Source organism: Ochlerotatus camptorhynchus, unplaced genomic scaffold, assembly GCF_037179485.1.
Source record: "Ochlerotatus camptorhynchus isolate MF236.1 unplaced genomic scaffold, CSIRO-AGI_Acam_v1.1 ptg000022l, whole genome shotgun sequence".
NCBI lineage: Eukaryota > Metazoa > Arthropoda > Insecta > Diptera > Culicidae > Ochlerotatus > Ochlerotatus camptorhynchus.
In genome coordinates, this window is record NW_027040514.1 from 3,785,099 (window position 1) to 3,799,505 (window position 14,407).

General features: G+C 41.6%; 2 protein-coding genes across 8 annotated transcripts in view; one reads left to right on the forward strand and one right to left on the reverse strand.

Annotated features, from left to right (window-relative positions):
• Window positions 1–3,055: 3,055 nt before the first annotated feature.
• Fnta (farnesyl transferase alpha) lies at window positions 3,056–4,411 on the reverse strand. The gene is made up of 3 exons (XM_065225736.1): window positions 4,098–4,411; window positions 3,688–4,042; window positions 3,056–3,618 (listed from the first exon to the last, which is right to left on the reverse strand). The coding sequence occupies exons 1-3, from the start codon at window positions 4,237–4,239 to the stop codon at window positions 3,117–3,119; spliced, it is 999 nt and encodes a 332-aa protein (XP_065081808.1). The 5' UTR covers window positions 4,240–4,411; the 3' UTR covers window positions 3,056–3,116.
• Window positions 4,412–11,918: 7,507 nt separating this feature from the next.
• The window catches only part of bbc (choline/ethanolaminephosphotransferase 1 bbc), a 101,583-nt gene continuing 99,094 nt past the window's right edge, over window positions 11,919–14,407 (forward strand). For all 7 annotated transcript variants that reach the window (XM_065227392.1, XM_065227417.1, XM_065227428.1 and 4 more), the window contains exon 1: window positions 11,919–12,666. In XM_065227392.1, coding sequence (XP_065083464.1) covers window positions 12,455–12,666 — 212 coding nt within the window. In that variant the 5' untranslated portion in view covers window positions 11,919–12,454. The remainder of the gene's footprint in view (window positions 12,667–14,407) is intronic.

A 14,407-nucleotide genomic window follows, 5' to 3' on the forward strand; every position in this document is an offset into this window, starting at 1 on the left:
AGCTCTCGTAGGTTTTTCTGTCGATCTCATCTTCGTTTTCTTTGGGCTTACACTCTGGTATGTTAATTGACGCCAAAGATAGATTGTTCACTGTTGCAATGAGCGATGATTCACCAACACCCATTCGCTGATCCTCATGCATCGTGGAGTTTCGTTGCATGAAACTAGGTGCTGCTTCACCAAGATTGACGGATTCTTCAAGTTCACGTTTATCCATTCGTACTTTCTTCAACTTTGTAGCAAGGCAGGCGCTTCGCTTCTTTTCGGTTTCCAATGCCATTTTCAAGACGTCCAAATCCTTCTTGGTAGGTTTTTTGCTGTCCCTAGAAAACAATCGTAATAACAGTCGTTAACGGTTATCATATGACAGTATGCGATTGAAGAAATCGATAACACAAAGTCCGATTTTTGCTGCTCGAAACATTCCACGGCGTCATTTCAACTTCCACAAATCAAACGTATTGAGAATTGCATATGTTACTCGATACTCTATTGTATCTCTCACTAATACCTGTATACGTACCACACGACTACTGTAGGCACGCAAAGAGCAAAAATGATTAAAAAAAAAAAAACTAAGAATGCATTTCGCTGCCGATACACTATTGCAGCCTCTCGGAGCTTCAGTCCCACCCAGGGGAGCATTAAAATGTCTGCTGCAATTCGATTTCTTTTATCTTTGCAATACTCTCCAAGTCCCTCCCAGGGGACAAGGAAATTAATCTAACAGCCGCACAGAGCTTCAATCCGTCACAGGGGATATTCTTCAGCCTCACAGAGCTCAGTCCCTCCCATGGGAGCATTAAAATGTCTGCTGCAATTCGATTTCTTTTATCTTTGCAATACTCTCCAAGTCCCTCCCAGGGGACAAGGAAATTAATCTAACAGCCGCACAGAGCTTCAATCCGTCACAGGGGATATTCTTCAGCCTCACAGAGCTCAGTCCCACCCAGGGGAGCATTAAAATGTCTGCTGCAATTCGATTTCTTTTATCTTTGCCATACTCTCCAAGTCCCTCCCAGGGGACAAAGAAATTAATCTAACAGCCGCACAGAGCTGATGTCTGGCTTTTCATAAATTCACTCCCAGGTGATTGTTCAACCTGGTTCTAATGCAGTTTTAACTTACCTCTTGGGAGCGTTTCCTCTTGCGCCATTGTCGCATCCAGCCGTTCTTTTTACCTCCATTTTGTTTTTATTAATTTTTTCGGTGTCGCACAAACACGTCTGTTTCCAACAACTTCTCTCCAAAAACTGACTCCACTCACGCCGTTCGTTTTTTTTGACACGATGCTCTCTCCTTCTTTTGTGTACCCTTTATTCGTGCTTTAGTTCGTATTTTCTGAGCGAATTCTCTTCTTTGAAGAGAAAGAGCGATGAGTCGGGTACCGAACCATATACGAAGATCGATTAAAAGAGTCTTTCTTTCGGGTCTGTTCTCTCACCCATTTATTCCGGAAACTGAGTTACTGTCTCGCATCTAAGCGACTAATGTACATTGTACATAGTATGAAATGTAAATAGGGGAATATTATCAGAACGAGTTTACAGCTAGGCTGCTGGAATGCACTGGTACAAATATACACTTGATTGTTTTACTATTTTTTTTTTTTTATACAGCTGGTTTATACTCTACAGGGGTATTGACTAATCATGTGTTAATACTTCATGCGTGAATTTAACGATTTACATAGTTAGAGATACTTAACGTCAAATATCAGACTTAAAGTGGAGATTTTATACGATCGATGAGAAGATTCAACTATAGAGTTGATAGTTCCGTTATAGTATACGAATCTGGTAGTTGTTTTTGTCAGATGGCGTTGTTTACGACTTGAGCGTGAAACAATAGATAGAACTGTTTCCGCACAACAGAATCGGCGGTCATCCCTTTTGCCAGTGGTGGCAGGGGGAAACACCCCTCACCATCCCTCGTTAACGGATGAGCTTGGTAAAGGAGATGCTCTACCCGATTCGTACCTTCCTTCTACTTTCTATATACAAATTTCACACTGCCACACTATAACGGAACTATCAACTCTTTACTTTCATCGCCTCATCTATTGTATAAAATGTCCACTTTAATTCTGATATTTGATGCTAAGCATTTCCAACTACGAAAATAATCTATTTCCAAGTATTTTGTTGATTGTTCTGCAAAGAATTTCAAGAATGCAATATTATGTTTGTAATAGAAATACTCAGAGGGAGAGATAGGCGGAGAAAACAAAATACAATTGGGCAGCAGGGATTTGTACCTAAATTATCTTATAACCCTTGCTAGAAACATGACACATGACTTTTATTTTTGATTCGATTTACGTGCAAAATAATAATTAATTGCATCGCAATATTTTGCACATTTCTTGGTGCCATTAATTAACCAACTAAGATCAATTAATCAATAGAGTTAGAATATTGTTTTTGATTCCAAAAACTAGTTGAATTTGAGATGATGTTCGATTGGCTCAGATTTTGGCAGTTCATTTGACTCAAAACATTCTCTCCGCCCATCTCTCCCTCTGAGTTTGTAAAAGCTTATTTGCCTCTAAGTTTAAGAGCAGGGGAATTGGCAAGCTTTAACCGTAGATTTCTCGCAAATAAAGGCTCACTCATGTAAACCAACCATACCAATCGGTAGAGGAACAGCACTTGATGGTGCTTTTAGTTTGCATGTATGAATTTTAATTCGCGAGAAATCGACGACCAAAACCATATTGTTTACAAAAGCAATTTTTCCCCTTTTGAAATGTTGATGAAGAAATGCCCAAATGTGTTAATTACTACTTAACCTTCGCAGTCCATAGAACTCAATCCCATTGAAGTTATCTGTTCAAATTAACCTGTCTTACTGTGAAGTCCCTCAGACCTTTAAAGAAATTTCAAGTACATTTGACTGAACCTGTGAAGTGCTTGCCCTGGGGACCACAGGCACTACCTACGGCATTAACAGTAAAGATGACTTCGATTCATCGAATAAAAGTGTCTTGAACTAAATTTGGTGTTTACCAAACCGCTCTAGCATAATTTATTTTACGTTTGATTGGATTAAGCTGGCATCATAGTGTATCGTTAAAGTGATCGACAAAAAAAACCTTCCTTCGCAATGCAATTTGTTCAGAGCCCATTCTGATCCGCTTGTCCGTCGACCTTCCTCTTGAAGTTCTCCGCAATGTACCGCCAGTACTTGCACCGGATCTTGTCGTGCTGGTTGGCCATCGATTCGCACAGGTCCTGCACCTTCACCTGGTACTCGTCCGGGTCCTTGCCGGTCTCCCTGGCCTCGAAGTACTTCTCATCGTACAAATCCACCAGAAATGCGAGCAAATACGGCGTCCGAATGCCGGAATCGTACAAATCTTCGCAAAAGTCGACAATCTCCGGAAACTGACCCAACTTTCCGTCGCCTTGCTGCAGTATACCACGCAAAAAATTCCACGGACTCTCGTTATTCTTGATCAACCGAATGCGATTCATGACGTAGTTTATCTCTCTCTCCAGCACGTCCGCCCCGAAGCCGGTATGTTTAAGCACGAAAAACCGCTCGTTCCAAGCCGAATTGTTGCGCATGTCCTCGGAAATGAGTCGGTCCACGTACTGCAGTTCATCTTCAAAGAGGCTGTAAAAAAGGAAGATAAGACAGTCACGTTTGATTTCAGCAAATATTTACTTTCCTCCCGCAACTTACTTGTAAGTCTTGATAGCCCACTGGCGATGCTGCCAGGCGTGATAGTTCTTCGCATCCATGTTCAAGATATTCTCCGTCAGCTCCAGCTCCTTGGACGGATCGTTCAGCCACTCCACAATCACGCGCCGATGGTGCCACACCTGATAGTTCTTCGGATTGTCCTCAATCACTCCCTCAATGTAGTCCAGCTCGTCGTACAGATTGCAATTCATCGCCTTCAGGATATCTCTCCGGTATTGCCAAACAGTGTAGTTGGCTGCATTCAACCTAGCTGCATCTTGTGTCAGCCCCAGGGCACGAGTCGACTTCTCCTGCTTCGAAATGACCGCCCGCAGATAGCTGAATACATCGTTGACTGCCAACAAACAAATTTGAGTTCAAGACCTTCAAAGATTCCACTCATTACTCACATTTTTCACTGTACTGAATCATCACGACCGGGTTTTCGCCATCGTCCTGCTTTAGCGGCTCGATGTCGCTCCATTCCGGACGATTGGCGTACAGGGTCCAATCGTCGGGGAATTCCTCGTCCGAACTGTTTCCGTCTGCCATCGCTGCTAGGTGATCAACCACAATCTGACGGGTGCGAAGCCGTTGCAGAACACTTTATATCTACTGCGTGTGTTATCAGATTGTTGAACAATATTGCTCTTTAATAATTTAAAAAGCAATCTAGATTCCACCACTCCACGCACTCTGCCGAAGAAGAACGGGATGAGAAAAAATTGACACAATGAAAATATTTTGCCGTGACAAAGAAAACGAACGGAGAACCAAAATAGAAGATGCGATGACGTTTCGTGGTGTCACGAAATGGTCGAAAGGGGTTTGGAGATTAGTTCGACTACACTGAGAAAAATGCACCACCTCCTTATGAGGAATTCTTTAATATTTATAATTCCACACATTTTTATTGACCAATTTCCATGTAAAATTCTACATGATTTTCATGTGACCAACATAAACAGAATCCACCCAGAAGCACACAAAATTTATGAGTCAAATTAATAGTATGTGTGGTTACACATGGCTTTTATGTGTACAGATATTAAGTACACATACACAGAAAATAAAGTTGTTGAATATTACATCCAAACTCTGCAACCAGGTCAATCCATCGGTTGTGTTGTATAACGTATCCATTGATGTAATATTGGGCCTTATTACGGGTGTCACTACACGGTGATAAGCAAGTGATACTCAGAATAAGAGCCGTGATTACCGTACAAATCAAATGGGAATCACTTCACCGTGACGACAAGTGACAAGTTTTCACCGTGAAGTGACATTCGTATCTTCTTTTTGCTATTACATGATTACATATTTAAAATTTTATCAGTGTGAACAATTCTAATGATATATTAACGGGAAACTATGCAGACATCGAATCGACAAGACAATCGAACTCTGAAGGTAGCTCTAATGGAATTCTGGAGAGGAAATACATTTTTAGGAGAGTTGCAATGAATATCATTAAACAATTCAAAGGAGTATTCTATACGCTATTTCAAAACTACCCAAATTTGGGTAGAATCCACCCAGATCTGTCAAAACTGAACCTACCCGAAATGGGTAAACTATGTTGGGAGTGATAAGTTGACAAATTAACAACGTCGATCGGATTCATGTCGATGTCGTTCATTTGTTAAACTGTCCATTTTTGGGTACGTTCAGACCGGTCTAGGTGGATTCTACCCAAATTTTGGTAGTTTTAAAATAGCGTGTAAGGCTAATTCTAGGGGAATGGCACAACCGGGTTCGCTGAAAAATCGGGCAGAAAATATATAAAAAACTTGATCCTTTTGAAGAACCTTATCTAGGCTGAACCATTCCAAAATTTCCATTGCTATCCGTTCAAAAGTGTTCTAAAAGCGCATGTAAGATTTTTACAACCTTTGGAAAGATCTGACATAAATATCAGTTTGGTTTTGTTTATTTGAAATCAGTCATGCCTCATTCTGCTGCTAACTAGATTCGATATATTCCTGTGGAGTTTTCAGACGTCGACGGAGCAAATTGAAGGCAAAGCTGGTAATCATTTTCGATGCTCCCGGATTTTTTTCTGACGGGTGACGGAGGAGCCACCGACAAACCGACATGACACCCTGATGAATGTGGGCGTCTAAGTGGAATACCTGTATAATGAGAGTATTAGCACAAACGAAGTGACAGACGGAGCGGCTCAAAATTTGATTTGACGCACTTACGTTTGAAATTTTTGAGTGCACCTCACGGCAACACTATCTACTCATATGTACTAGCTTAATGTATATAATTGATGCTATTGGCTTTGACGGCGAATCTATATAGCTCTTTACTCCTATGGTAAAATCCATAAGCAAACGTCAGACTGTGCGTGAAATTTACTTCCAAAAACGAAGAGGTTCGCAAGTGGTGCTACAATTTATGTTTCCCAACAGTGAACTTCCTGTTTTGTTGGCTTTTCCTCGAGTAAATAGTTCTTGGCGCAGGATCAAAATTTCTATCCCATTTTTTGCGGTTTTCGTCCTTTGATCCCCGAAGGAGTTCCTGCAGAGCGGTTGATGATAATAATTATTAATTATTAATTGTGAAAGGGAGCTTCCTCCGTTTTGTTGTTTTTATGCTGCAGTTGAAAGTTATCGGTGTATTTATTTTGGCTTGATGACCATCAACGTATCGGAGTGTCATAATCTACGAGTAGCAAGCTACGAACACCTCCCGATCCATGTCGATAAACCAATGCTAATGTTCCACCCAAGCCACATACGCACCCAAGCCGAGCATCGTCATCGATAAGGCTAAAGGACCACTTCTACAAATAAGGTTAATGTTCCGTTCCACCTACACTGCGGCAACCGCAACCGACATGACAAGACGTGCCCCTATAATGACCTGTGTTGCCGAAGTAATTGATACCAAAAATCGTTATCGAAGATGAAGGAAAGAACCGACCTTGTCCTCCTCTATATATATGTTCTATAGTTGTTTGTTAGACGACTAAAATTAACTTAACCCGTCTGCTTTTGAACTATCGAACTCAAGGATCGATCCGGAAACCAGGAATGAACCGCAAACATTCCAAACGAGCGATACATCGAAACAGGAAAATGTTGCTGCAGCTGCTGATGATGATGGTGATGATGAAGACGACGACAATGTTCTAATTAACAGTCAATAAAATTAAAGTGCCAGTCGGAAGCAGCACGTTCCTAAAATGTCTCGTCGAAGTTGTGTATCGCTCGAACAATAACTCCGCAGGTGAAAGACGTTGTCGTTCCGATACCGATCGGTCGTTAGAGTCTAAAGCTAGCCCATTAGTTTCTATCCCACTACTCGTTCTCTACCAGGAGAGCGGGACGGACCACGACGACGGGGAGAAACCACATTCGGACCGACCACTAATACACATGTTCGCCATTGCCACTCTGATGTTGCTGCTGCCGGTTATTTTGCTAATAAATCAAGCTGAACATTGCATTAGGTCCTAAGTAACATTGATCGATTATCTTCGTCGACTTTCTCTTTCGTAAATAACTTTATCACATAACCGTTTATTGATGTGTTTGTCGTATTAGATGCTAGACAAAAGCTTCTTTTATCGATCTGTGTGCTAAAAATACCGGGGAATGTCTTTACATGGCCGTGGTGATGCAAAGAAAAATTCAACGAAGAGAATCTGTCAATGTTACTTAGGACATAATGCAATGTTCAGCTTGAAATCACTAATTCAATTACACAAACCCACTTCATCTGGCCCGTTTCAATCGGATGGTGGGGGAATGGGGGTTGAATGCGAGAGGCTCCCAAACATACAAACTTTGCTCTTTCATTATCACGATGTTCTTATGCATAATCTAGTGTGACGTAACGTTGGACCATGCGTAAGAACACCGTGAGAACAAAGGAGTCGACTACATTCTTTCTGCCGCACCTATAGTACCGCACACGGTTCCCGCGCTGACTGTTCCTTACTTTCTCACTCTAATCAAAATTTCCTTCGATGAGTGAGAAAACAGCACCCCGTCAACGCGAGTTGCCAGATCATTGCACACAAAACCAACTTGAATTAATTCAAATCAAAAATACTAGCGAACCTGGCGGTGACCGGCGGAAAGTGGTCTTAAATTCTATTACAGAGAACCACATTATTTTAATTAATTTCTTCGGAGAAAGTCGTCTGTAACTTCGTTTGTGGTATTAGTACAAGACACTGAAGAAGTCTGCACATTGTAGACGAAATACGCGTATCTGTCAAGGATAAGCAAATAAGGTAGTGGAATTAAATGGAAATTACTAATCCTTCTCTCTCTCATTATACGACATGACACTTCATTCTACACGGCGAATGAGAACGACTCAAATTTGAGTTTAGTTCACTCATAATCGCCAAAAGTGCAGGAACTCAGCGATGAGTTAATTTGCCTCATGTTTTCCCAGGTTTTTCCAGGATTTTCCAGGGAAAAATTCCCGAATTTGAGAAAAGTAAAGATTGGATTCACTCAGCCTATTGGTACTACTCCGAGACTGAATAAAATTTTCGTCAATTTCCCCATTTTCCGGCAAATTTTTTAGGTTTTCCACAGAAAACCATGGGACAAATTTTACTCATCGCTGAGTTCTCATTCGCCGTGTAACTTATCCCGAAAATCGTAAACGGCCGATTTAAACGGGCAGTGATCCGAACTGTCAAAACCATAGGATTTTTTGATCTAGATAAAAATAATTTGTCCAGAATAGATCCGACACGAACCAATTCATAGCTTTTGCATGCGGGCGAGCATGCGGGTTCATGGCTTAGCTCAATATTTCCCGCGAAAACGGAGCCAGATGTCAGTAGTGTGCTTTGGTCAGAAATTTTATTGTTTTTGCTATGGTCATTCATGTCGGTTTGTCGGTGGAGGAGCTTCTAGTTGACTCCTGCAGAAATTCCATGCTGCTAACAGTGAATGTTTTGAAGCTTGACAATTAAAGTTTCTAATGTTGACGACGGAGAAGGTTCAAGTTGATTTCGGTGGAGATTTTTTTATATACTGCCAACAGTGGATTTTCTGTTTCCTCGACGGAGCAATTTCAATTTGATTCCGGTAGTAATGTTCGATGCTCTTAACGACATTTTTGGTGGATTTATTCTCAATTCTTGACGGAGCAGTAGCAGTTTAAAGTCGATTCAACTGGAGATTTTTGCAACGAATGTTCCGGTGGATTTGTCTACATTTTCGGCGGAGGAGGTTGCACTCGATGGAGGTTTTCGATACGAATGTTCCGGTGTATTTTTCTGATGTTGTCAACGGAGGCTGCCAACTGGAATCAACTTGAACCTCGTTCGTCGACAACTTCAGAAAAATCCACGAGAACTTTCATTGGCAGCATCAAAAATCTGGAACATGGCTGGAACATGCGAAGGAACACGCTTTGTCGAGGATGCAGGTTAAGCAGGGAAAGATTAGTTCAAAGGATCCTTCGTTGGCAGCATCGAAATCTGCACCAGATTCGGCTGGAACTTTCTCCGTTGAAAATTCAGAAGAATCCACTTTGGTAGGCAGCATCAAATATAAACACAAAAATCGACTGGAATCTCCTCCTCTCCACCGGAATCGACAGAAACCTGCTCCGATGAAAACTCACCGGAGCTTTTGCTGACAGCATAGAAAATCTTCACCAGGATCGAAGAAATCTACTCCGTTTTTAATGCAAAAAATCAGGGGAAACATGTCAGAAGGGTCTAACTCGAAGCGTGAACAATGACTTGGATCGTCGGTTTCTTACGAATGACTACATACCCACTTAAACTACCTAAATCATCTGACAGAGAAATTTTTGTTCTATGAGCTAGTGCTAGTCAGATTCCGTGAGTTTGTGGTCATTCAAGAGAAATCAACGTTCAAAGTCATTGTTTACGTTTCGAGTTATACCCTTCTGACATGTTTCCCCTGAAATTCACTGGAGATGGTTGGTGTAGTATGTAGGATAAAGCTGGGTACTGCGAACACAGCCGTTTTTGTTTTGCAAGTCAGCAGGAAACAACTTGAAAATTTTCCGATATCACAAATTGTTTTGCTAATGCACTGCTCACAATTTGCATATACATGCTGTCGAAAGTTCACCCTTTGCTCCATAAATAACGTGTACATGGTGTTGGGAGTGCACCTACCCACATGACTCATAAAGTTTGTTTGCATTCTTCCTTCAGCAGCTCGTGCAGGTTCGTTCGTTCGTTACATTGTTTACATCCGAGTATTTGAGCAAGTTTTTTGTTGAAGAATATTAGTAAAAAAAATGCCGAAATGACAATATTTTCAACATTGACCACAATACTTTCTCCGCCGACGGGGATTGTATGAGAAAAGTATCACTTTTAGCAGCTCTAGATCGTTGGATTCTTTTTGACAGCACCAGTTGGATTCTTTTTGACAAACAATTCGTGTTTCTCCGCACCACTCAGGGATAAAGTAGCAACCAATTCAGTGCCAACATTTCAAAGGGGCGTAATTGCTTTTGTAAACAATGGATTTAGTCGTCAATTTCTCGCGAATGAAATCTCACCCCTCCAAAATAATAATGCTAGCTGGTAGAGGAAACATTTCTCTACCTGTTGGTGTCATTATTTTTCATGAGTGAGTTTTAATTCGCGAGAAATCGACGGCTAAAGCCATTGTTTACAAATGCAATTACGCCCCTTTGAAATGTTGGCACTGAATTACAAATAAAATCTGATGGACACCATCGAATACACGCTTACGTTCCAGGAAGTCGTTCACCATGCTGGTAAATGTCTCTGAGTTGGCATTTCCGTTCAATAAAAACAGCTGCCCGGTACCTTACCGGTCGGTGAGAATATGTTCAAGCTCCTCGTGGGATATGTTGCTCTAACTGTCATCGTCCGGAGCCCTCAGGTTCAGTCCCCGCTGACGCAACTCAGGCAGGCCTTCAGATCGATGAGATTTTGATTGCAGAACGCCAGAACCTCACGGCCAATTAAAATAACTCAGAGCTAAAGTTACCCTAATAAAAATAACCATAAACGAACGATAACCCAAAACATTGAACTATTCCACAAATGGTTTGGATGATACCCAGAACACGTCGTTAAGCAAATTAACCATACAATTTTTATTAGGGTACTTCTACTCACTGTATGATAAATTCATAAGCTGCGCAATAGATTGCAAAGATTTGAAAAACACTGATAAACCTTAAAAAGTCAGTTGAATACACCAAAACCGAGACAAGATTTTTGCTAGTTGGAGAGTAGCATCTAGGTTCCACGGCAAACTTCGAGTGGTAGGAAGTGTCATTTTAAACTGCTCGAATGATGTGATACATTAGATAATCAACAACCAAGTCAGATTCCAGGTTGGATTTTGGGATTGATTTTCATTTTTCAAGCCCTCGCGAGGAAACTAAACAAAAGGAAAAAGTGTGGCACCATGTTTAATTTGTTACTCAAATTCATAAATCCCAATTGACCACTTTGTCAAACAGTTTTGGCGTGACTTTCCACCAGCGATTTCACAAAACTGGACCAACTAATTTCTATTTTTATGATACGCACAAATGTTGGCTACTTTTCTTGAGGTTCTAGAAGAAAAAATCTAAAAAAAATGTTTTATTTCAAAGTTCGAGTGGTAGTAAACATCATTTTAACTGCTCGAGCAGTTAAAATGACGTTTACTACCACTCGAACTTGGAAATAAAACATTATTTTGAGATTTTTTCTTCTAGGACCATGAGAAAAATTGCCAACATTTGTGCGTTTCATTAAAAATAGAAATTAGTTGGTCCACTTTTGTGAAATCGCTGGTAGAAAGTCACGCCAAAACTGCTTGACAAAGTGGTCAATTACTCATGCTTTGACGTTTCAAAAGAAGAAACTCCAACCCATTTTTGAGCAGTACTCTCGAACGAGCTTGAATTCATCATATTGTCGAGCACTTTTGCGATTTCCAGCTTAGCATAAATAAAACCCTATTTTCTCGAGGTTGTAGAAGAAAAAAACGAAAAAAAAAATTGTTCCGCGGCAAACTTCGGGTGATAGGAAGCATCATTTTAAACTGCTCGAATGATATGATCCATTCAACTTCCATCCATTCGACCTATCGAGCCCAAAGCCACCTCGCTGCTCGATTGCCGCGCCTCTTTGACAGCTTGTAGCACACGCGTCAGTTTAAGTTCAGTGGCCGCCGTAAACAAAAAAGGAACGGTAAAAATCGCATGATTTTTTCCGCGATCTGTCACCAGTCACAGTCGAACGAAAGCTGCTGCTCAGTGTATCGTCCGTGGTTGCGCGATCCACAAATTAAAAAAAAAATCAGTCATCACACCTTTCCTTCGCCAGTCAGCAGCTCAGCAATAGAAAATAATATTCAGCTATTAATCGTGACCGAGAACCGCTACTGTCTCCGGTGGACCGTCGTGTGAGCGCGTCCGGGGCGGGCAATAATCTTGTGCTGGTGATTCTTCGCCCAGCACGCGTGTGCTCGTCATAAGAAGTTGGTGCTCTCGCCCGCGGGGAAGGTTCGAAAATAATATTTTCCTCCTTGATCCGATGAATCAGAGGTGAAATTCTTTCTCTTGGTGGCTGCGAATATCAGTGGCTAAAGAAGAAGAAAAAGGAAGAATCCGTGTAAGTGGTGCAAAAAGTGAAGCGATTAAAGAATATAATAAAAAATTCTGTTGTTCTGTGAGGGCAAAGGAAGAAGGAAGAGTCGCTCGTTCGGGGTTGCGTGAAACCGGAAGAGAAAGGAAGTGTGCTAGCGTGTCTGAGGGCCAATCGAAGGTGCAGGCAATGTATTTCTACAAACTGAAACTGCTGCAGCCAGCGCAGCTGAAGAAGCTCGGCGATCACAAGTATTCCTGCAGCAACGTAAGCTTGCTGGATCCGTTCCTGCAGCCGTGGTGGTGCTGGCTGGTCAGTAAAGTTCCGCTCTGGCTGGCACCGAACCTGATCACAATCGTCGGACTGATTATCAACATTGTGACAACGCTTATTCTTATCTAGTAAGTAGCAAGTAGAAAAATGAAATCCAATATTGCAACCATGCTATGTAATATGTAATTGCTTTCTTGCTGTACACATACGTAATGCATCTAATTGACCCGCCACCCGAGGAGAGGCTGACACGGAGTGGAAAATTTTGCAGAAGAAAAGTACGCCGCATCATTCCTACCTCTAGGTGGATGATTGATGTACTATTATATAATTCGCGAACCTCGTCAGAGTCTGTATATACTTTCTTACAATAATTTCGCTCGCTTCTCCCATTGCTGCATTGTATTGCGATGCGACCACTGTAGCGGCTTCACGCATCGTCTCGGTTTCGGTACGATGTAATTTTATTGTACCACATTGGGAAGCAGTTGATGCCAGCGAATTACGGTTTGGATACAGGTTCGTCGAATCGTTTAGAGTTTTGTCAACAGCGCTAATCCACACAAGACAATGGACAAGGAAATCCACTTAGCACATCAGGGCAGGCAGGATGGCTTGGTTCGAAAGTAGTTATTTTCGTTCCTGTGCCGGTATGTCTGGTGAATTCATCGGGAGGCCAATGCCATTCACCACAAATCGCGCACCGCCGTCAATCATTGGCTGCTGGTTTGGTTGCTAGGGAAGATGGCATAAGATGAGACGAGGTTTTGTTTTTTGCTTCGTTTGTTGTTGCTCTTTTGTGTTGGACAACATTTTTGCAACAACGTCGGCTGTACACTCACTTACTTGCGGGGCATAGAGCCAATGTTCGTTCAATGGTTCAAGTAGTGAAAGTGGATGTTTATTTTATGACGATTGTTTTCGTTGAGATGGATCATGATTGCAGAGTAAACATTTGCAAGCTAGTATCAATGAACACAATCATTATGAATACCTTACAACAGCGAAACAAAACGACATTTTGGCTTAAATTCTATAGAAACTTTTACAATTTGGATTTTTTCAACTATGAACTCAAATCGTTCATATTAATTTACTTCAAAGTGTATTTTCCGTAATCATGAATAATTTAGCTCTGAACAATTTTTGTCTGAACGAAATGAAAGGAAATTTTCAATTTCCGGCAATGACAGTCAGAAACAGCAAAACAATTTGAATAAAATTCAAATTTTTATTTGAATAAAATTCGTTCTTCTAACGGACTAGACGCTATTTTACTTTGCTCCATTCCTCCCAAGAGGTTATGGGCTCAGCACGCTTCCACTGCCCAACCGATAAACAGATTGAATTTTTTTCCCGCCGTGCGTAAGTTCGTCGCGTTCGGGAGTGTTCCGTCGTTTTTTCAGAGCCGGAAATGGCCACAATCGAGAAATTGGGTGTCCCTCTGCGAAATGGAAGGAACTACAGCAGCTGGAAATTTAAAGTTGAACTGTTGCTGGTACGATAGGATCTCTGGGAGTACGTGACTGGCATGTGCCTAGTGCAAACGGAAGCGAACGCAACAGCGGTAGCGGCGTGCCGAAAATGTGATCAGAAAGCGAGGGCTACAATCGGTCTTCTGGTAAACGATAGCCAACGGAATCTGATCCAGGACTCCACTACGTTAAAGGAAGCGTGGGAGAACTTGAAAAGGAACTACGAGCGTTCGACGCTCACGTTGAAGGTATCCATCCTCAAGAAACTTTGCGACATGCGGTACACCGATGGCGAGGAAATCGACAAGCACATCACCGAGATGCAAGATCCGTAACTTCACTTTTTACCTGTGCACCAACTTTCAAAACCAGATTTAATGCCATAGGGTAGAGC

Coding starts and splice junctions, on each gene's coding strand:
- Fnta (XM_065225736.1), bottom strand. CDS start 4,239: ATGGCAGACGGAAACAGTTCGGACGAGGAATTCCCCGACGATTGGACC. Junction 4,043..4,097: donor GATTCAGTACAGTGAAAAAT/GTGAGTAATGAG, acceptor GTTTGTTGGCAG/TCAACGATGTATTCAGCTAT. Junction 3,619..3,687: donor TGGGCTATCAAGACTTACAA/GTAAGTTGCGGG, acceptor CCTTTTTTACAG/CCTCTTTGAAGATGAACTGC.